The sequence below is a fragment of the Dicentrarchus labrax genome, unplaced genomic scaffold (assembly GCF_905237075.1).
Source record: "Dicentrarchus labrax unplaced genomic scaffold, dlabrax2021, whole genome shotgun sequence".
Taxonomy (NCBI): domain Eukaryota; kingdom Metazoa; phylum Chordata; class Actinopteri; family Moronidae; genus Dicentrarchus; species Dicentrarchus labrax.
The window spans coordinates 27,423,254-27,446,789 of NW_026136718.1; the positions used below are offsets into that span (position 1 = coordinate 27,423,254).

Genomic DNA, 23,536 nt, shown 5'->3' on the forward strand with positions numbered 1-23,536 from the left:
ACAATCACCTATACAGCTGTTTTTCTGGTGAGGATGAGCTGGCATAAACACAACCCAGAGCATATTTTTCATCTTCAAGTCTATTTTCCTCCATTTTACATGCTTAACTATTTTGTCTGGACTCTGCAACCTACACTCAACAGTATGGCTGAACTCATCCTCTGTATACACAGACAGATGACAGAAGTTGCTCCTCTGCTAACCAGCTACGCCACGGATACAGTGCTATGGTGGGGTATTTAAGTGGGGTGCATGTGAAATATTAATCAAAATATCTTATTATAGTTCATTTTATACCTTGAGAAAATAATAGTTTCCAAGGTCAAGTGACAAAACAAGTTTTTATGTACCTTTCAACCATATCACTCATTCTTCCATCAGTGGAACTGATCCGTTTCATGGAGATGATGATGACCATTTGGTAAAAAATGTTGCTCTTAGGGGACATCAAACATAAATCTAATGGTTGGGCAATAAAAAAAACAAAATAAACGTTTGTAGCACAAACGTTTTAATCCAGCACATAATTTAAAATCCCTGTCACCAGTTCCTCTCCCTGTTGCGGCAAACACTGCCAGTCAACATGCTGCTTGAGCAAGATACTCTCGCCGTCTCTCTCTCTTTATTTGTATTCACTCCCTGTTGCCTGCTCACCCTTTCAATCTTCATTTGTTTCTCTCATTGCCGTCTCCGTGTATCCGCCTCCTCTCTGCTCTTTCCCAGCCTCCCCCAATCGCTTTGTATCAGCAAGAAATCATCTTCATGAGAATAAAATATGCCTCGTCTATATTTCAGCACCAAACACTGGGACATTGAACATTAGAATAATTTAAATGTAACTGCTGCAAATTGCATAATGTCTTAGTTCGGATGCTGTCTTACTTATTATGTGCTGGATTTGTATTCATCTATTCAGCATTATATTGCATAGTCTGATGTTATTGGGAACAGCTAATGCAGTGTTACTGATATGGCTGTCATATTGTCACAGTGTTATTTTGACAAGGGCTGTGTTTCAAGTTCACAAAGCCAACCACATGCATACAAACACCAGGCACAGAGATACTGCAAAATGCAAGTCTGCATGCATGTATACACATTCAATGCTTTATGTAACCCAGGTTAACACAAAATTAGAGAAGAAAGACAACAGTCAATAAAATGTCAGTAAATGAAATAATAATAAATAAGGGAAACTTCAGTACTTACTCTCATATAATGTAATATTGTTTCACGACTGCGTCACTCTCACTTAATACTGGACTGATTTCAGAAATTGTTAGATACAAAAAACATTGGAAAATTAAGTTACAGTAAAAAGCATTTATAGTACTCATAATGCCAATTAAGTTCATTTGGCTGATATACCCTGAAATGTGTTAATTGGCATAGTATTTCTTCTGTACTGTTCAGTGCTTTGGTGCTAGTTGTACTCTCAGGTATTTCAATTTTGTTAGTTAGTGTATACAACAGGCCGTTCTTTATAGCTGTGAGAATCAGTTGGTGTTTACCACCCATATAGGAGGAATCTCGCTGGATAGATCGATCTACATCTGCTGGATCTACTTACACTCTACAGGACACTGGTTCATTCACCTGAATCATTGTGGGACTCAACCATTATTCATCAGTATTTGCAGCAACATGCAGTGGTACTTATTTGTGTTTTTAAAGAACTCAAAAGATGAAGAATATACACTCATTTTTCACACCCCCACATTTCCTTTCATTTTCAAACTTTTGGTCTTCAGTGACATCACTTTAGGCAATTTATCCGACTTCACACAGCTCCCATTGGAGTCCTAAAAAGCTTCATACAGCTTTTTCCACATGTGAAGTAGAACTCCCCAAGACCTGTAAACAGACTTTGATGTCTGCAATCAGTGGGGTTCCCCTTTAATCTACTCAACTTAATCTAGAACAGTTAGATCACCTCTACGGTGGACTGAACACAATCAAATGAACACCTGTACAATGTAATTAAATGCAAACAGCCCTGCAATTGTCACTTAATATTAAATATCTTGTTGAGACTGTGTTTGGAAGATTTGAGTAATATGAAGCAAGTACTGTTGCTATGGTTACATGCAGTTTAATATAGAGTGTTACTATTGACCAGAACTATAATTGAAGCATATGTGGTAGCCAAGTATACAGCATATAGGGGGTAAAAAACATGAAGGCCTTGGAATATAAGGTGCTCATGTTACTTCATCCACAAATAGCTGATGCAGAAAAGTGCTTGTGCTATCATGGCCAGAGAGTCACTGCAATCAGTCACTAAAGCAGCTGATTTCACTGATTAACACTACTTTAATGAGAAGAGGAAGTAATCAGTGAAATGAGCTGCAGTGATGTGAAGGTAGATGAGAACCTGTCGTCTTATGGGTCATAATGGGGCACCGCTCACAATCAGAGCTGCAGGAGACACACTGCGCATATCCAGGATGTGCACAAACCACCTCATCTACATTATTATGTACATATATATTCTCTTCAGTCCATTTCTTTTTCCTCAAGCCCCCCGCCAAAAAAAACCCAAACAAAACAGGGTGTCACCTTCAACTAGCCATCTCACTCTTGAAGGCCTAAGGCACTGACATTCCTCTCAGACAAAGACCCGCATTAAAGCCAGCCTTCTGAGACCACATTGAGAAATGTCTTCATTGATGTCTTTCCATCATTAGAGCCAGCCACCCAGAATTCAGTCTCCCTTACCACTCCTCCCCCCTACCACACCCCTAATTAACCCAACCCCAAGATCTCCACCACCTGTTCACTTGATTATCATTTCATATATCCCTTTTCCTATGAATTAATCAATTTTTGAATAAAATTATCTTTTATTATAGCCACTACAATACCTTCTGTGAGTGACATGACATGCCATTTTCATGATTATTAATTTACATTATAACATCAGTCACAATAATATTCTAAAAAAGTAACTAATCCATGGTTGTTGCTCTATTTTTCAAGCTCACTTTATCTCCAATTTTGCCTCTCATTGTCATGTGAACACACACACAGACAGGGGCACAAGTAAAAACCAAATTCTTGCCAACAACGTGTCAGTTGAAAATAAATGGACAGACTTTATCCCTGCTATGAACTGTTATTGTTGAAAGTGTACGGGAGCATGGAGATTTACTGATCGCCATGAAGAAACGCATCTATCCTCACCTTCCTCTCCACACATAGCACCTTGATACTTCACAACTTAAAAAAAGTGTGCAACAGTGACTTTGCTGCTAGTTAGCTTGCACACACACACAGTCTGGAAATTCTGAAACTTTGGAACATTGATTAATTGTCATTCTCAGTGAGTCCGTCCAGCTCAACACACCAAATGAGATCAAACTGTCAAACTAGGCAGTGCTGATCTAATATAAATCAAGATTGTGTTACTGCATTGCCTATTTCTCACCTAAAATCGTATCAGAAACATATTTTAGTGGACTGTTTTTGCTACAGAACAGTCAAAACTGCACATGAGGGCAGCTCAACTCACCACGGACTTCGTAAAAACCAACATGTTGACAGTCATAATGCCAAACCCAAGGCTTTGAAGCGGTACTTCACAACCAATGGGTGACAACACATTAAGTTCAAACTTGGTTTAGTTCTGTTTTGGTCACCACCAACTTCTGAGTATGGACAAAATCTGTCTCTTTAGCTGCGAAATGCTCCACTATGTTCACCAGCTATTCGCTAACTCTTTCTGTCTGCTGTCTGGCACTGGGAAGGTAGTTGTGGGTTTATCAGACCTTTATCAATGAAATTTGCTGCCTGCTGCCACTGGAAACTGGTTCCTGCAGAACAGTGAAACTAAACCAAAATAATGAGCTGAAAGACACAAAAAGATTAGAGATAGAAATACTTGGAGATAATCTGGACTCTGAGAAATGCAGCTGAATCCAGAGGGTGAGAATTTACTATAACTCCACATCAGTGATGAGTGTCTGAAACAGCTCAAACTCCATGAGACCTTCCAGTGACATTACCGAGACATGACTGAATAAGCACTCATACGTTCAGCCCACTTTCAGCCTTCTTGCACAAAATCTTCTGAAATCCTTCTTTGTCATTGGGTTCTGCAAAGAGTTCAGCTCATCTGAAATGTCAGAATAAATTACAGATTTTCACTTTAAACTGGACAAAGTCAATTAGTGGTGTAATCAGCTGGAGAGCATAAGCTGAAGTGGAATAAACAGTTTTCCACTTTGAGGCTCCAGGCTGGGCAATGTTCAGTTATTTATTCTGTGTTTTCTTTGATTATATAATTTTTTTTACAGAGAGCTGTTCATATACATATATCTGTTTTACTCTCTGGCTGATGTTGCTAAATTGTTGCTCATGAACGCTTTTTGAACACTTTGAGTTCAATTGTGTAACCTTGACAGACGCACACAGTGAAGTTTTCCAAGTTGAGGTTACTTTATGCACAGCTGCTACAGTATGGATACCTTCTATAATCTTCCAGCAGTGCACTAACATTTACATGTAACTGACCTTTCTGAAGTTTTCTACACTAGTGAGTTAGAAGATCATCCAAACAGATTTTTTGGTTGGTTTAGTGATAAAACAACTACTGCATATGGACTCAGTTGTTTGTTTGATTTAAAGACATAAATTAGTTTTTTAAAATATTCATAGGAGGAGAAAACAAGTGGTGCCAACTTTCATGCTAGCCAGCTTTGTCTCCAGCAGGATGTACTTAGCTTAAAATAAATGTTTGAGTAACCTCAACATTGTTTAGGTTACTTGTTTTTCCTCTAAACAAAAATTTAATTTTGTAGCTTGAAAGGGTATTAAGTGTTAATGAATGGGTCCGAGACCCTTCATATTTTACTTTTTTTTACATTTCTAGTTTAAAAAAATACATATAAGACAGATATAGAAGAAGCATTAACAGAGATAGCTGCCATGCCTAAACAGTCAATGAAAAGAGCACCATGTGCAAATAAAATTCGAACTTCACTCAGACAAAATTAGACCCACAGAGGTTGGAAAGAATGCAGTACAAATACTTTGTTAGTGCACTTAGTTTTTTAAAGTATTTTACTAGTAATCTTTTGACAGTTATTTTATTTCATCCCCTACATTTTTACACCAATATCTGTATTTTCTCCTTGTTACATTTTTAAAACAGGCTTGTTACTTTAGTTTTAATGCATTTGAGGGAAATAATGGATTCTTATTATTGTTCCCAACATAAAAACTGGTGCATATCATGCATTACAGATGTAACATGATGCAAACAAAAACAATAACGTAAAACACTAACGATGTAACAAGACGATGCAGTCGAGAGGGAGACCCTTTTTGAAGTTTTTCAGTTAGCTTTGCACAGAAAAACTGTCCTTCAAAACAAACCAAGATCCTTCAAAAGAAACCAAGATCTTGTACTTTTTAACTTTTACTTGAGTAAAGAATGTGTGTACCTTTGCCAAATCTGAAGACCCAATCTTTTTAAGTAGCAGTCATACAGCTGGTTATGGTAGTTAGCTAGATATATATACATACATATATATACATTCCTGAACAAAATCTTAAGACTGGGAGAAGAATTACAAGTATTAGCATTTTGCGTTGGTGGAACGTAACCAGGCTGTAAGTAGAGCTTCAAAATGCAAAAAGAAGAAACAGGAGCAAGAGACAATAAAATAGAGTAGGCAATTTATTGAAAACTGCATTTAAACTCAAACCGGCTGGTCATCAGCTGATCAAAAGTTTACAACCTTGTTACGTTCCACCAACGCAAAATGTGACCTGCTCCATCATTTTGAGTCACTTTGACCCAGAAACTCATTTTGAGTTTTCTTCATGGCTGTAAAGAGGAAAGTCTCAGCTTTATGGCGATACCAAAATTATTTTTCTACTCCAAAATTGTATGAGACACGCCCTTCCAAAGGTCGACTGTCACCAAACCTTGTTTTTGAGAAAAAGGGCTCTAAAGATAGCAATCAACATTCCGTCATATTCCAAATGAATTGAAAGACATTTATAAACAGTTTATATTCAAATAAATAAACTTACAATTCAAAGTGCTTTACATCATTATAATCAGAGACATTGTATGCTACCATCGGGTCAGCCACAAGTGGAATATCTTCCTCCCCGCCTCCGTCACACTCACTTTCTTCGCCATCACAATTGGAGCCGGCCGGTGGCGGTGGCGCGAAATCCGAGTCAGACTCGGAGCTGTCACTCTCACTCTCAGCTGCCGGTGCGGTGAAATAGTCCGTAATAAGGTTTATCCAGTTGTCGTCTGAAGTAGCATGTCTTACAGGAATTTAATTTAAAAGTCGAGCAATGTCGTCGTCGCGAAAATTCATTTTGTCTAGGCTGTCAATCTGTCAATCTGTCTCCGCGTCCGTGTCTATCTAAACTGACAGTTGACAGAAGATGCAGATGACACAAACACGCTAGCCGGTGTTTTGAAATCTGACACCTGTTTCGTTTTATTTATGCTAGCTATATTTTTCCTTTGTATTTCACATTAATTTTGACATGGTATGAAAGCTGAGACTTTAATTAGAAACATGTAAAAACTGAAAATAGCCCAAAATTGTATTTTCTTGTAAAAACGTGTTTCTACAAAAACGGGCCCCTGCGACATCCGACTCATTTTGATGGAACGCGTCACAAATGCGAATACTTGCAATTTTTGCCGCGGTCTTAAGATTTTGTTCAGGAGTGTGTATATAGCGGAGTGTTCCCAGTCTGCAGAGGTCAGTACCTATCAAAAGTGCTCCAAGGAAGTAAAAAAGAACCGGAGACAGGGTCATGGGGGGGGGGCAAGGCTCATTGATGCACGTGGGGAGAGAAGGCTGGCCCGTGTGGTCCGATCCAACAGACGAGCTACTGTAGCTCAAACTGCTGAAACAGTTAATGCTGGTTCTGATAGAAAGGGGTCAGAACACACTGTGCAGAGCAGTTTATTGGTATGGGGCTGCAGAACATTATGACCACCAGGGTGCTCAGGTGGTCATAATGTTATGGCTCATCGGTGTGTAAAATGTATTAAACCAATGCAACAGGTACAGTCATCACTGAAATATATTATTGGAGGAAACAATGCCATGCTAAATACACAAAAAACATAGGAAGTAGCTAGCAAGTAAGTAAAACTAGAGCAAACATTTAGCACTATAATCCATCTAGTCATTGGTCAAATGAGGCCCATGTTGTGCTTGATTAGTGGCCAAGAGAGTATGTCTTCATATAAACAGAAAAATCAAGGAACAAGTAAATAATACACAGCCGCAAGACTCCAAGCTTAACAATATAGTGATCCATGATGCTAGTTGTCCTGGTGCCAGAACAGCAAGATATATATCATCCAGATAAAGCCATATCAGCTAGATAAAGATCCATCACCCCAAGACATCATCCAGCCAGAATCAGTAGCAATTAAAGCACAGGGCTTAAAAACATCATCTCAAGGATTACCCCTAAAAGCACTCTGTAAAAACTCTCAAACTAAATGCAATTGTAGACATTTGGAACTACATGCAGAGAAACAAAAACCATGAAATGTTCTGATGCACTTCCCTATAGATGTAAAACTGAATTTATTATAGTATATAATTAGCTGGAGAGATAAGCATTAGACAGGCCAAGATACAAGCAGTGGGAAACCATCTTCTAGGGATTTGAACTTAATCCAGTTTCTCTCAAAGTAGCTCTGCATGCTTGCACACCTCTTTGAAGTGTAAATAGAAAAAGAATTGGATGCATAAAGTTTCTACAGTGACGAGCTGGAAAAAAAGTCTGCTATGTTTTGCCTTGACACCCCTATTAAGGGGAAACAGTGAAGACCCTTTGGCTGAGAAACAAGAAAGAGTCAGAAATATAAAATAATAAACACAAGCAGAGTCATCTATCTGCGCTATAGACAGTCTCGTTCTTCTAAACAATACACGTTGATTATTATTTGTTGAATATAGAGCTACTCAGGCAGATACAACCATTATATATAATATATAATCATTTAATAAATCACGTAATGAGAATCCTACAAACCAAACAGCAATTTATTCACACTGAGATGATTCCTCTGAATAGTCATGCAAAGCTCCCCCACTGCCATCATTTCCTTAGTCTACCTCTATTCCTTTCAGGTCTTTCTCTGTCTTCATAGCTCCTTTTATGTGTCTCTTCAACTTTGTCTGCTACTGTCTCACTCTCACTTTTGCCTCTCTTCGCCAAGACTCAATACAAAGTAACTCAGGCAGCTTTATTCCTCAGTTTTCTGCGCCCGATAAAGTAAACAGAATTGCCAGGCTAAAGGAAAACTATATTAAATACAGAGTAACATGGGTTGTTGGCTCCTTATAAGGTAAAGGAATGTTTTTAATAGGGTAAAATCATTTGTTGTGGGGTTTTGCACTTAGTTTTTTTTTACCTTAGAATGAGCTGTTTATATCTACAGACACTGCGGGGCACCTTCTGTGAAGGCCTTCATGTTAAACCGGCATGTTTTAACAGCCCAGAACGGACAAACCAAACACTGGCTATCTGTTTGCGTTTTTTTTTTGTCGGCCATAGCTTCTCTCACTCAGTTAGACTGGGAGGGTGATACGAGTGAGTTGCAATTTGCAACTACACAGTTAGATGCCACTAAATACTAAACACTGGACCTTTAATAAAGTTGAATATATAGAAAAAAAGGTCTGCACACATAAATGTGGGACATTTACGGAAGGTGCGACTTGAAAACAATGAGGGACAAACTGTCTTGCTTACGCCTGAAAAAATATTATATATAGTAGTATAATAGTATTATATTTACACCACGTATTAAATGGTAAATGGACCTGTACTTGTATAGCGCCTTTCTAGACTTCCGACTACGTGCCACATTCACCCTTTCACACACATTCACTCGAACAGAAACTAACATTCACACACATTCACACACCGATGCACGGCATCGGGAGCAATTTGGGGTGTGGGGTTCAGTATCTTGCTCAAGGATACTTCGACATGTGGCACCAGGAGCCGGGGATCGAACCCACAACCTTCCGATTAAGGAACGACCCGCTCTGCCTCTGAGCCACAGCCACAGCCACAGTATTAGTCTATATGACCTTCATCGTGTATACAGGCAGCATGACACTTCAACACAATATGTATACATATAGCAGCTGCGTCAATCATTCAATAATCCAATCATCCAATCACAGGACTATAGTCATTAGGTTACAGACTCCTAACATGTCACCAGTCAGACAATAGCAACACTGTTCCTCAAGATTTACTGGCACTATTGTATCTTTCTGTTTTATTACTGAAAGTGCAGTGTCTATATTGCTCCATAGCACAAAGGAAATAATGTCGGTTAAGAGTTCATAAGGTCCAAAACCATAACATGACCTCATATTGCTGCTTGACTAGAGGTTTCTGTTTTATCTCATCTCTAATTAGCCAATTTAATCCTCTACTTTGTGAAAATATGGCTCATTGTACAGTAAAAGTCAACTACAGGCCACAATGGCTCAGTTACAGTTCATGCTATTCTCCAACAGGCACAGAATAGACAGAGATCACTGATAAATAAATCATAATAAATTATGTATAATTAACTGAGGACTAGTAGATAGTAAAAATGAGCATTTCATTTCATTAGTAACTGTTGCTGTCATTCATCAACCGAAAGAATCACTCCATCATCCTCATGCATGTTTGAGATGTGTGTGTGTGGGTCTTTGGTGGTATTGGGTGAGTGGATGGGGGTGTTTCTGGCACCTTGAAATATAAATGAGAAAATAAATAATGAAAAGTGTGGAAAACTCAGAGAGGGAAACCATGGTGACATGATTGTCTCAGTTCAGTGGCAAAGCCAGTTATCTCACAGAGACACATACACCCAGGCATCCCGTGATCCTTTGGCTTGGAGAAGGCAGTGTTCGGGTTGACGGAGGTTTGTATCAGTGTTAGAAAAAAGATTTGCTACCTGGTGGAGAGACTTTATCTTTTGTTTTCCTTTTTCTCTCAACTATATTTTTCTTTCTCTTTGGATATAAATAGATCAATGCCTGGCTAGAAGGCAAAAAGTCAGACTGTTCTTATGGTGATCTTAGGTCATAGTGAGCATCAAACTATGATCCTCTCTGTTTGTTTGTCTACCTCTCTGTCACCTCCTGTGAACATCCCTTCAACTTAACTCCATCATAACAGCACTGCTTTGCTTTTCCAACAACTCCTTCCTAAAATCCTCTTTTCTTTTCAAATTTGATCTTTCTCTTTACTTATTTTAGTGCCTTAATCACCAATATTCTCACTTTCCTCTAACTGTATCAACAAGTCCACAAAACCACATTTAAACCACAAAATAAGTTGTCTGTCATTGCCTTCCAAATCAACCCATGAGCATTTTTTTTTTATCCATCATCCCTAGATCGGAAGAATGACATTGTTTGTAAGTGATTGCAGATTCCTAGTTAGACAATTAAAACTACTGTGTCAAAGTTGGACACCGTCTATATGGTCTCTATGGTTAATGTTTGGTTAGGTTTAGGCAATTAAACATACATTGGCTCAGGTTAGGCAAATTTAATTTTCATGATAACAAGAAACCTTTGTGAACTGTTGGTAGCAGACAGGAAGCGGTCACAAAGTAGGAAGCTTTTACATCACGGTCAAGGTTACAAGAAAGAGATGTAAACAGTGGTCTCCAATGCCAGAATTGGACACTTTGTCTCCATGAGTAGGATTTGGTTAGGTATAGGTAACTAAATCTACTTGGTTATGGTTAGGGGAATATTGTGGGAGTGATTGAAAGGAGTTAGACTGAAACTTTCAATATTAAAAGGCCTAATGGAGATATAAAATTGAATGTGGCTGAGACTTACAACATGCATACAGCATATTCTGTTTGGATATTCCTAGGCATTACTCCAAATGGAGCACTTTCTGATGACATTGGATATGCCAATATTCTTGAGGTTTTTAAAAAGGAGGACTTTGCCTTCTTTGTTAAAGTGTTATTGTTACTATTTGATTTACATTTTTGCATCAATGTCAATGTTCTACTGGATTGCATATCACTGACTAACACAACACAATTATGAGTCAATGTACTGTCAGCAGCCAGACAAGCATTCTGAAGCAAATTGGAATACCAATTATAGTTTTAGAAAAAACATTCACCTGAACTTTCAAATTATTTTTAATATAAAAAAGAGAGAAATTATGCTGGAAAGCAATTACTGAAGCCTGAGTAAAGAATCAGTAAATCCAAACTGTTTTAGTCACTCAATCTTCTGATTCAAAAAGGTGATTCATGCTTTGTAAATTTGTAAAACAAATACAACAATTTGTTGTCTTGACTCTCACTGTGGTTCGTCTTTATCTGTCAACTCTCTTTACCACCAGACACATTAACACAGCAACCACAAAAATAACAGATAAATTAGTTTGCACAGTCCATCCATGCTGCAAGTTATTATATTCTAGACATTTAAAGCTTGTTTTGTGTTTGTGTTTTCTATTCAACATGTTCTTGTCAGCACTTCTCTCTTACTGTGAAGCCAGCCTGGGCTGGAAAAGGGCTGTTGAGTGTGTGGTTCCACACAAAGTCACACACCACCTATGGTCTTTCTTTCTACTGTGTATCCACAACAAAAGTGCAATTCTCTCTCTTTTATTTAAGTGCATGTTGGGAGCTTACCTCTGAAGAGCATCTATTTTGTCAGCTGTGATTCCCCTCAGAAGCTCCTCAAGCAGGTCTGAGCTGTCAGATAGAAGAACAGGTGGTTTGACAGCCGGTGTGTGAGCGAACCAGCCAATCAGGAGACCCAGGACAAAAACCCCAACCCCTGCCAGGAAGTATCTATGAAAAATGAGGAAAGGTCAGATGTAAATCTGATCTTAGGTCATAGGAAGCATCAAACTATGATCCTCTCTGTTTGTTTGTCTACCTCTCTGTCACCTCCTATGAACATCCCTTCAACTTAACTCCATTAATTTGCTTTTCCAACAACTCCTTCCTAAAATCCTCTTTTCTTTTCAAATTTGATCTTTCTCTTTACTTATTTTAGTGCCTTAATCGGAAATTGGAATTTCCCCATTGTGGGACAAATAAAGGAATATCTTATCTTAATCACCAATATTCTCACTTTTCTCTAACTGTATCAAAAAGTCCACAAAACCACATTTAAACCACAAAATAAGTTGTCTGTTATTGCCTTCCAAATCAACCCATGAGCATTTTTTATCTATCATCCCTAGATCGGAAGAATGACATTGTTTGTAAGTGATTGCAGATTCCTAGTTAGACAATTAAAACTACTTAGTTAAGGTTTATGGAAGGATTGTCATCATGATTATAGAAAAAAACATTGTTGGTAGGCGATAGGGGTCTCCAGTGTCAAAAACAATCCATCCATGCTGCAAGTTATTATATTCTAGACATTTAAGCCTTGTTTTGTGTTTGTGTTTTCTATTCAACATGTTCTTGTCAGCACTTCTCTCTTACTCTGCCAGGAAGTATCTATGAAAAATGAGGAAAGGTCAGATGTAAATCAAGAGATTATGTTATGTCCGTTAGTTTCTTTTTTTAGCTTTCAAAAGCATCTTGTGGTATTCCCCAGTAGATGGAGGTTGTTTAGTATAAGAAAGCTAGGAAGATGTTCTGGAAAAAGCTAGTAAGTGGATCTTGAGCTCAGATTTCTTCATCAAACTACTGTTTCAAAGGTCAAGAATGAACTCTTGCTCAAGAAATTCTGGATATAATGGACCTTTGTAAGAAATTGTTCCTGTAGGAATGGGGAAACACTGACCAGTACAGAGTCCTTCAGGCACTTCTACCGACTTAAAGCTAAGACAGTGCTTGTGCTTGATGGGCAGTTTGACATTCGATTGGCTGCTATTACCTTTTCATAGCAGCTGAGTCAGTGTTGGTGCTAGTGGCTTAATGCCTAAGGGCACCATTCAGATCTTGACTTCAAGCACCCTGGAGTGGTGCTTATCTAGATAACATGCAACCTTTCCATACTAGCAGGTGCTGTGTCAATTGGAATGGGTGTCTGGGAATGTTCTAGGGGTACTCAGGCCTCACTCTTACCCTATCTGGTGCAGTCCTTTAATGGCGATGAATGGGGTGATAGAAATATATACTGGCACGATGACGATATGAGGCACAATCAAGCACTAGTGTCAGGGTAGATGATATGCGGTTGCTGCAGTGAAAAGACGAAGGCACTTTCAGGTAGTTCCACTTCCAATCAAATTTATATTAGAGGAAAGAGTATATTCCATAATGCGGCTTATGAAACACCATCAATGTACCATGTTTCTATCAAGATTCAGAGGACATGACAAGCCATCCATTGCATAGACCTAATGCAATGAATGACCCTAATGACTAAATTAATACAAAATTGGCAAAAATGTATTTTCTCCAAAGATTGTCTCTGTGTAGCAGTATAGTAGTGAGGAAGAAACACTTAGTCAGGAGGCTGATGGTTTGGCAACACAGGTCATCCTCTGGAAGACTATAAGATTCAAACAAAAATTTTAATTTTTGGCATGGAAGCAAAGAAAGCGTTGGAGGAAATTATACAATGGCAATTATTGCCTCTTGTCATGCACTGTTGATGACTCTAGCCTGACCTTTATGTACAGTTAGACACTCAAAAACAATAATCTTGGTATACTTTATTTGTGCACTTTTTTGTTATAGTCCTCTGTAAGTAACGAGCCAAGATCATTTAATTTATTTTTACATTTTTTAGTAAATATTGAAAGGAAAAATTTCTTGGAATGATCAATGCAGGTTTTTTTTGTACCTGTTGGCAAATCAAGGCCCAGAATCCTCAGTATGGTCATCAACTGGTCAGAGTTTAAACAGGGACATCTCAAATGTACGGATTTAAATTATGGCCAATCCACAACTACATAACTGCTCAAACAACATGCTCATTCAGTGTTGCAGAATTACTGACATCATAAGGCTGGTTGCCCCTCAAAAGCAGCATATGGAGTAACAGAGTTATTTGAGGTCAAATTGACATGGTGGCATGGACTGTAAGTATTCTACATTACTTTTAACAGCTTCATGGTCCTAAATTATTTTGGTTTGTTTGTTTTCTTGTCCTTAAAGTAAATTTGATGACACCTATCCTGCTGTAGCAGATCACACAGAAATACACAGAATTTGTAAATATGACCCTGCTGTGCCTGTAGCAATATCTGACTTGAGTTCTATTAAGCCACTTCAGCAGTCCTTGAATTACCTGAGCAGGAAACAGTGGAGTCGTCGTTGGCCTTTATGGCCCGGAGCCCTGGTGAAGTGGGATATGTAGTTCGGATCTTCCTGGAGTCGTTCAAAACGTCCATGTGGTGAAACTGAGACAGATGGCTGGATGGGTTCCATCAGCTCAGGGTCAGGGTCAGGGCCAGGGTCTGAACACCCTGAAAGTGATAGTAGTTAGAGAGAAAAAAAAGAGAGAAAAAAAAGAGAAAAAAAAATATATTGTGTTTATGGGCTATTGACATAATGTAGGAATTCTGGTGCTCAGTAGGTATACTGTTTACCATAACTACTACCTTAGTTTAAGCTGTTAACATCTGCTAATTAGCACTAAACCCTAAGTGCAGCTCAGGCTGATTTGATGTCATTAGTTTGGCAGGTTTTTGGTCATCAAAGTATTGGAAAATATAAATTTTTTACCCGCTTATGGCATTACATGAAAAGTGACAGGGTCACTAAATATATTACAATTCACCCTGAGGGGAAAATTTTTACCCTGACAGACCAGTCCCAACCAGTCAACAGAATAAAACAAGTCGTAAGAGCAAAGACACATTATTATTTTGTGTATGTGCTAATTTACGTATAAGCATCTGGGTCACATTAACCTGCAAACATCAAAGCTGTATACTAATTTGGTACAGACATTCCATAACAACTGTGTAAACACTTTATAGCTAAGATAATGACCCTCAATGAGCAGTCCAAAATAAAATATGATTCCCATTTATCAGCAGAAAGAAAACCAGATAAATCTGTAAACTCATGTTTTATTTGCTCTGGTAGATGTTTCTGACACCGCTCTCATTCAGAAAGATTTCCACCAGTCCTAGATCTGGATGTGCCAATCACAACAGTTCTAGTTATCAAATATGAGTAAGGTTTGCAACTGTAGAGGAGCATCACCCCATTTGCTGTTGTCACAACCAACCAAGATGGCTGCTGAATACGCTATCACATCAGTATTAAACAAACTGGACAGTATATTTTCACTGAAAGAACAAACAACTGCACTTAATGCTGCAGTAGGTAACTTGAACATACACAATGCAAACCTTCCACGTCTCTCCCCGCTGCTCTTATCACACCGTTAAGCCCCTCCCAACAAAACCACAGGGGTGGTTGCCCTGCAAAACCTAATGCCTCAGAGGGCTCGCTTTCTACAGCATGAGCCCGGTTGCACACGCCGTGACTCGTCTTCTCAAAGAAGTCACTGTAGCGCTTGGAGGCCCCAGGAGAGAACACCCCAGGCTTCAGAGGCATCTGCGGTGTTACAGGTCTAACAGCATTGAGAGGAGAGAGGATCATCCGGACATCCTTTTCAACTGACTCAGCAATACTCTGGTTCTGAAGTAAGGGGATACAAACAGCGGAGATTTCACTATTGTTTCAGCAAATAAGCTTTTGTTGATAAGAAAGATGTGTTTGCCGTACTTCAGACATCATTGGTAAGTTTCATTTACCAACTGAGCTATGTCACACGTTGTGTCACTCTGATTGGTTGTAGATCCATCCAATTGTGGCCAGATGCGTTTTTGTCTGCACTCATTAATAACTCCCCTTGATAATGAACTGAGAAGTTCAGACTAGTTCGCAAAAGAAACCTTAGATAAGACATAAAGCTCTGAAAGAGGTTGACTCATTATAGATGATTACCATAGTAGATTCTTCCTAATTTTTATCCATACTGACATTCATTAGAAAAACTATTGATTGGTTTTATACAGACATAGATTGCACCCAGACTACAAAGCCTACTGATTTTGTTGATCCCCTGACTTTTCTTCCAGCACTACCATGAGGTTGACATTTGTGGTTTTAACTATAATGTCTCTACAACCACAGTGGCGGAGCTTGACTTTTATACAAGGGGTGGCCAGAGGGTGGTCAAGGCTTTATGAGGGCAGCCATATACTAGGCCTAATAAAGGAAAATCCTGGGATACTGCAGGTCGTATTCGAACCCGGGTCACTGCAGCAACTGTGTACATGGGTCGCCAACTCTACCATAATCCCCGCATTTTTGTTGCAAAAAAGTCACATATATCTTAGCAGAAAGTTGAAAAATCTTGCGTTTACTTACTACACAAGAGCAGCCATTTTCCCCTGTTGCCATGGGAACGTTATGAAGTGACGTAATTACGCAACATCATCGAAAAGCTGCAAACCCTGCGATGAAAACCTTACAGTTGTAAGTATATTAGTAGTATGTAGATTTACGTTACAGTAAGAGATTGCACTTTGTGCACTGGAAGCACTTATTTTAACAGAAGATGTCTGTTTTGTATAGCTACCTCTGGAAAACAGGAAGCACACATTTTATTTATTTATATTTTATTTATTCATTTTTACAGAAGTTGTAGCATATTCCTTTTGTAAAGCTACAGAACTTGTTTGACTCATCAATGTTTTGTAAGTTTGAGCCATGTGTTTATTAAGGTCTGAAATAAAACAAGATGAGAACTTAAATATTCCCAGCACTTTCTGTGATGTAGTATGCTTGCTTATCAAAGGACGTAATAAGAAATGACTCTTTACATTAAGGTAGTAGCCTAGTGAGAACAGGGTGTTGGGGGAATCACTTTTTTTTTCTCTTTTTCATCAAACCGCAGTTTTTGCAAGTTCCCGCAATTTCATCTCATAAAATTGCATAAATATCCCGCATATTCCATCGCATTTTTTAAGAAAACGTGCCACATAATCAAGGATTTTTGCCCGCAACAATCAGCATTTTTCTGGAAGGACTGATCAGGCATAATCAAGGGAAACTAAAACATAAAAAACATAGGACATTTGAAATTTTAAACAAGAGAGACAATTGGAGTTGGGTATAACTTACTAACAACAGACAATAATGGTGAAACTAACTGTAAATGGGAAATGGAATAAAAACTTATTTCTTAGTTGTGAGTTTTGAAACGATCAGCCCACTTGCTTGAGAAGGCATTTGTGAGGATAGAAAACTGCCACTGATACAGAACTCCAGGCACAATTCACAACAGAGTCCTTCAAAGCCGAGGAACTCAAGTCTAGCTTTAGGGTACTTATGAAGTTTCTCACTTTTCCAGCTGCTGGCACTGGCAAACTTCTCACATTAAATACAGTATTTTTCACAGTGACAGGTTGTCTCAAATTATGTGTAAGATTTTCTGAAGAATTCCTCTGCAGAAACACATTTTAAGATATCAAAAGCATGAGAAATAAACTTCTTTTGACATGCTGAAAAAACCTACCAACATCAACACAAATAACACTGAATCATTGATTGTAAACATGTTTAGGACGTATGATATGACTTGATATGATATGCATCAGAAAAAGATCATACACATGTATGATGGATCTGGCATGAGAAGGCTGTGTATAAGCCAATGCTTATTACATTAAGGCAGATCACAGCAGCAAGTACAGACATAAATATATAAATGACATTTAACATTGCTAAAGAGCTCATTTGAGTAATATTTCTTACTTCCCAAACTCCTATTTTTTTGACAGTTATGAGCTGTGTGATTATCATTAATGTGAGCAAATGTTTTATAAATAATTCACAAAAACATAATGTTAACTGTCTTGACATCAGACAGTATTCATTTACATTTAATATGAGCTGTAATTCTCCCGTTAGTAGAGCAAACTAATCACCTCATCATAAACACATCATAATTGCTTTAAATGAGATCAGCTGCATGACATGACACAATTGTATCTTTGTGTATTATGAGTTGTGAAGTGGCTGTTGTATCACAATTTAGGATTAGAAAGCATTTATAAATTTATAAATTGTGCATTTCATTCAGTTAATTAGAAAATTAGTCTAAAACCTTAACCGACACAAAGGTTATAGGAAATTGTGAGTGTGTATCCTACCTGATCTCTGGCAGTCTACATGTTGCATCTGCATGCGGTCCATGCTGGGTCCTTGTTCCTGTAGCTCCTCCTTGTCCAGGTCCCAGTCAAGATCCAGACCTCCAGAGCAGTGCAGAACCTCCCCTACCATTGGGCCACCCTGGGCATCACACACCTTCCTGTATGCCATGTCGGCACCTGGATTTCAAATGGATCATATTGTCATTTATGCAGTTTCTACAGTTTTTTATTTCTATACTTAACATTAGCCCATTTTCAGCAATAGTCCCAAAGAAAGAGTTCAACAGTTCCATAAAAAACCCCATGGGATCATGAAAAGGTTCCTGAGGCAAGGGCTGTTGCACAGTAACACAGCACACACTGAGCTCAAAGCCAAGCCCGAACATCAAACAGGGTCTCCCATTAAGCAGAGGAAGTGCTTTATTTATTTATTTATTTCAAATGTTTTTATTTTTTTAAGAAGAAGTCACCCATTAATATTTTAACCAATGGAAACAGGATGGGATTTTTTAAAATGGTTGGTGATTAACACTAACCTCAGCCCAAGTAAACCTCTGCTTGCTCCTAGTCCTAAGCCTAAACCCAAACACAAACTTTGGAGCAGAAATAGCACTGTGATGATGAAATGGGATACATGCATTTTGAGGAACAAACTGATGAGTCTGAAGTCATCAGATGCTAAAACACTGGAAAGTTGAGATGGTGATTGCCAGCTGGCAGGTAAACAGTAGAATCACCCCATGCTAGGTTCTTATATGTATTTGATTGCTTGATACGTTGTGTTGCCAGTTTACGTCTAATACATTGGGACATATGTTGAGCCAGTTGCAACTCCTTTACCGGACAACCCAGGTTTTTTTTGTCAATGAAATGATTGAGGAGAAGTTTTTCACGCTCTGAACATGCCATATATGTATGGGACCCAACAAAAAATGTGCATATGATCCAACATATCCTCACTGGAGAGGATTATTATCTTGTTCAGGAGATTTTACAAAGATGAAGAAAGATGAAGGGGCTGCAACAACTGTTGCACCTATGGTTGCAAATGGTTGAAAGCTGCTTGGGCTAACTGAGTGACCAGAGCTTCTCAGCAAACAATTATGAAGACTAAAAGCACCATAGGGTGCTTCAATGCATTTACACACATCAATGTGACTGAGAGAACCCAAGTTAGGCCGAGCCATAGAGTTCAGTACGGGATCTTAGTGTGTGTGCAACAGGACTTCATAGCTTTAGGGGTGTTGTGAGTATATGTGAACTGAGAAATGGTAAAGGTGTGTGTGTGTGTGCATGTGTGATTGTGTTTTGCGTAGTTAAACCAACTCTAGCTCCTTCAATACAGCTCCTAAACAGCATCATTAAACCCCACCAGGGCTGGGATCACATGCATGAAGACTGTGTGTGTGTGTATGTGTGTGGAATCTTACAAGAGATCAGCCATATAAAACCTCCCAGCTCGTGTCTTGGTATGTCATCAAGTTTAACAGTCCCTTTTACACGCCCTATCATCAAAGTCCACCATGAATGGGCAAATGAAGTGCCCAATCAATAACCACTTGGGGTAAAAAAAAAAAAAAAAAAACACACACACAAAAACCAGTTAAATAAAACCAAATGCCCCTACAGTCAAGCTTATAGGCTATTATTCAGTGAAAAATTATCACTTCAGATGGTTTATTCAAATGATTGCAAGTTCAAATTACCTGGAGTCCAAGCAAAGATGAAAATAAAGGAAGCATAAGCAGAAAATGATGTAAAGTTCAAAGCTTAGTGAATAATACAAGTTATATTAGAGTTAGATAAAAATCTGCTGGCATTAGATGCCCTGTGAGAACAGACTGGATAAAGGAGGTAAGATATTTATCAAATTCCAGCTTTTGTAACACTTTATCACACCTTATTATACTGTAAAATAAAAAGAAGACCTTATAAGAGTGTCATCTGTTTTGTATTTCCAAATGAATCAAATAATTATTACATTTATTTAATTATGTTTTGCTGCAATGTGTTAAGAGATACAAAGGTTATAACTAACAGAAGTCTGAAAATGAATTTTCAAACTAGAAAGCACCTTTTCTAAATCCTAACAATAAAACATTTAAAGTGAAGTGATAACAGAAACAGAAAATGTTTTTATTTTATTCATTATGCTGACTGGTTGATAGGAGCCTTTAATGTCTTTGATGGATAAAGACAGCTGGAGAGAGACAGGAAAGGGGGAGAGAGAGAGGGGATGACACGCAGCAGCTCAGTGTGTAGGGACTTGGCTTGGGAGCTGGGGGGTCGCCGGTTCAAGTCCCACAGACCACAATATGGAGTGTGGACTGGTAGCTGAAGAGGTGCCAGTTTCACCTCCTGTGCACTGCAGAAGCAAGGCAACCTAACCCCAAGAATATATATAGAAGTATATATCATCATCACCATCAGCAAGTCAGATCCAAACCCTGGGACTCAGCCTTGGTACATGGGGCGCCAGCTCTACCAGTTCAGTTATCCAGGCCCTGATAGGGGCCCTTTTTAGGATAATAAGTCTGGAAAAAATAGGGGCACTCTTTACAAAGATGACAAAACTTTAAGTCAGAATCTCTACCAGTGAGTAATAGGATATTGTGTTCCCAGATTGTGCCCTATTCATTCCAATGAAAGTGGCTCATTCGGGGGCACATTTACAGAACATGCACATCTTGCTTTTAACTCCTCACACATATGAATTGCACAATAATAACTAATACAACATATATAACATTTTTTACTGAATCTAATGGTTAATATTTTTACAATTTACCTACATGCTCCCTTTGCTCTACACCAGCAACACTAAAGCATATCCTAGTGGGCTACAAGACTAGCCTTACCCTAGCCTGACAACAGTATTTGTCTAAAGATGAGGGAAGATGAAGGTCAAGCCAGACTTGCCGGATCGAGCCAAGATATTGGGCAACTGTGCGGGGCACACAACTGAAAGATGGGAGGCTCAGCTTCCCAGACAGGATCGCATCAGCCAACCTCAGACCAGATCTTTTGCTATGGTTGGCCACGCTCCGCCTTGTCTGCATCATCAAACTCACAGTGCCCTGGGAGGATGCAGTGAAGGAGGCCTCAGAGCGCAAGAAACTGATGTACTCTGAGCTAGCATCTGACGCTCAGCGATGTGGTTGGAAGGGAAAGGTCCGAACCGTTGAGGTAGGCTGCAGAGGGTTTATAGCCAGCTACTCTGGGAGATAGGAGTTTGGGGCAGTCACAGACCTCTCCAGAGCTGCTGAAAAGTGCAGTTAGTGGCTCTTGATAAAGAGAAAAGATCTGGGTCCTGAAGTGACCAGATGACATCTAGGTGGTGAGCCTGGGATGTTGGATTTCATTGCTGATCCCTCTGGAGGTGTTGTGTGCCTATCAGCAAAACACTAAGGAAAGAGGGTGCCCACTTGATAACCCAGAAGATGCCATTGCTCACTTGACCACTCAGCTGAGTCTAGGCAGCGCGCCGAAAATGTCACATTAACCTCTTTTACATGTCAGACAGATTTTGTCTCAAATTTTCTTGTACTGTTGTTCGTTAATTGTTGAACCACTGCATTTTGGATCTTTCCAGTCTCATGCCACACAGCTACACAAGAACATAAACATTACTGGTGATAGTGGTAATTGTGACATTTACATATCAATTCAGCTCTGAAAAGGTCACAGATGTCTGAGTGATTGCTGAATTGTTCTTGTTTAGACAGAGTAGCCACTTTAGTTTTAGAAAGGAGATTCAAAAAGAAGATTGAGATGGAGAGGGCAGAAAGGAGAGAGCGAGATACACAGATGGAGACAATTAGAGGAAGAGTCCTGAAAGGGGGGAAGAGAGGTGCAGTGAGGAGAAAAAGACTGAGGCAGTGGCAGAGACACAAAGCAAAGCAAAGCATTTGAAAAACAGGAAGGCGGGAAAGAAGAGACAAAGTGTTTATAGATGAAAGAGAGAGGGTAAAAAGCAGAGGAAAGAGGTCTGGGAGTTCTCTGGCATCAATCTTCAATGCTCCACCACACTTTCATTACTTCTGGCTCAATGCAGATGAAGGATCCTCTCAGTAAAACAGGACAAAAGTTCATTTAACTGCTGACCTCCTGTTACTTTCAAACACACTTCAGTGGGATGTTAGCCTGATACCTATGACTGCTGAAGGGTGAAAGCCTTGTAACTACAGTATCTCTCTTCTCTTGTATGTACATATAATTTGACTTTAGAAGTCAATGTGCTATATAGAGAAGCATTTCTTAAAGATGACACATTTTGCCTTATAAAATATGCAAATATGAATAAGATCCTAAGGGCTTGTGTGCTTATAGCATTGTTTTTTCTGTCTTTTTTCAGTGTGCTCCGACATTTTTGTGCAGCCATTCCAAACGCTTGAAATTCTCTGAACTTTTCAGAAAGACTGGTGCTGTCACTGTCGCTCATTTTCAGTCAACTATTAACTCATTTTAGACGGATGCACAGGCTGAATGTTGTCTGAGCTAACTGCTACTGTAGAAATAGATCAAATTGCCCCTTGGTTAGCCTAAAACAAGCTTGTAACCCGGCCCCATCTAAGAGTAGCTCTTGGACAAGGTGGAGATATTCACTGTATTGTTGTCTCAGATGTATCGTACCCTCACCCTCCGTGCTCTACAGCTGTCAGACCGAATAGTGACAGCTGGGACATCACTATTATCAAGCTCATCCATTGAAAAAGATGAGGGCAAGCATCCTTTGTTTGGTGTGCATGGTGGCAAAACAAAGTCAAACAAATAGATAGTAAGAATAACACATTGATAAAAAGCAAAGGGGTGATGCTAGTCTATCAACAACAACAACAACACTGCTACTACTACTACTGCTACTACTACTACTACTACTACTACTACTACTACTAATAATAATAATAATAATAAAATAAACCAGGATTAAAAACATTTCAGGAGGGGATAAGGCAAAAATAAATTCAGAGAATTAGAATCATATAGAAGTAAGGTAGAATACAAAGAATAGAAGACCCGATCAGTAAAAATAACTACTAACGATATAACAGATAAAACATATAGCAAAATTAACCACACTAGAGAAATAATAAAAAATAAATAGAAAGATACAAAATTAAAGGAATAAAACACCCATTGCTAATGTATGATTAAAAACAATAATACTAATGTAATAGATAAGACTAATAATAACAATGGCAATATGTTGACAGTTCTTATGACTATGTCCACTATGCTATGTGGAAGTGCTAAGGCCATACATGAGAGTCTGCCTTTGCAAATGTTTGCTTCGCTTTTCCACTTTCCATAGATAAAAAAAAAAAAAAAAACAACTAGTGCAAAATTGGAGTAGTCCCTCACTAAAGACTGAGCACTTAAGATGCATTTCCTGATTTTGTTAAAATGG

General features: G+C 38.7%; 1 protein-coding gene across 6 annotated transcripts in view; it reads right to left on the bottom strand.

Moving 5' to 3' along the window:
• Window positions 1-23,536, bottom strand: part of LOC127350801 (inactive N-acetylated-alpha-linked acidic dipeptidase-like protein 2) — a 479,274-nt gene that overhangs the window by 302,961 nt on the left and 152,777 nt on the right. For all 6 annotated transcript variants that reach the window (XM_051377800.1, XM_051377799.1, XM_051377804.1 and 3 more), the window contains 3 exons: window positions 18,130-18,306; window positions 14,244-14,421; window positions 11,678-11,839 (listed from right to left, as the gene is read on the bottom strand). In XM_051377800.1, coding sequence (XP_051233760.1) covers window positions 11,678-11,839; window positions 14,244-14,421; window positions 18,130-18,298 — 509 coding nt within the window. In that variant the 5' untranslated portion in view covers window positions 18,299-18,306. The remainder of the gene's footprint in view (window positions 1-11,677; window positions 11,840-14,243; window positions 14,422-18,129; window positions 18,307-23,536) is intronic.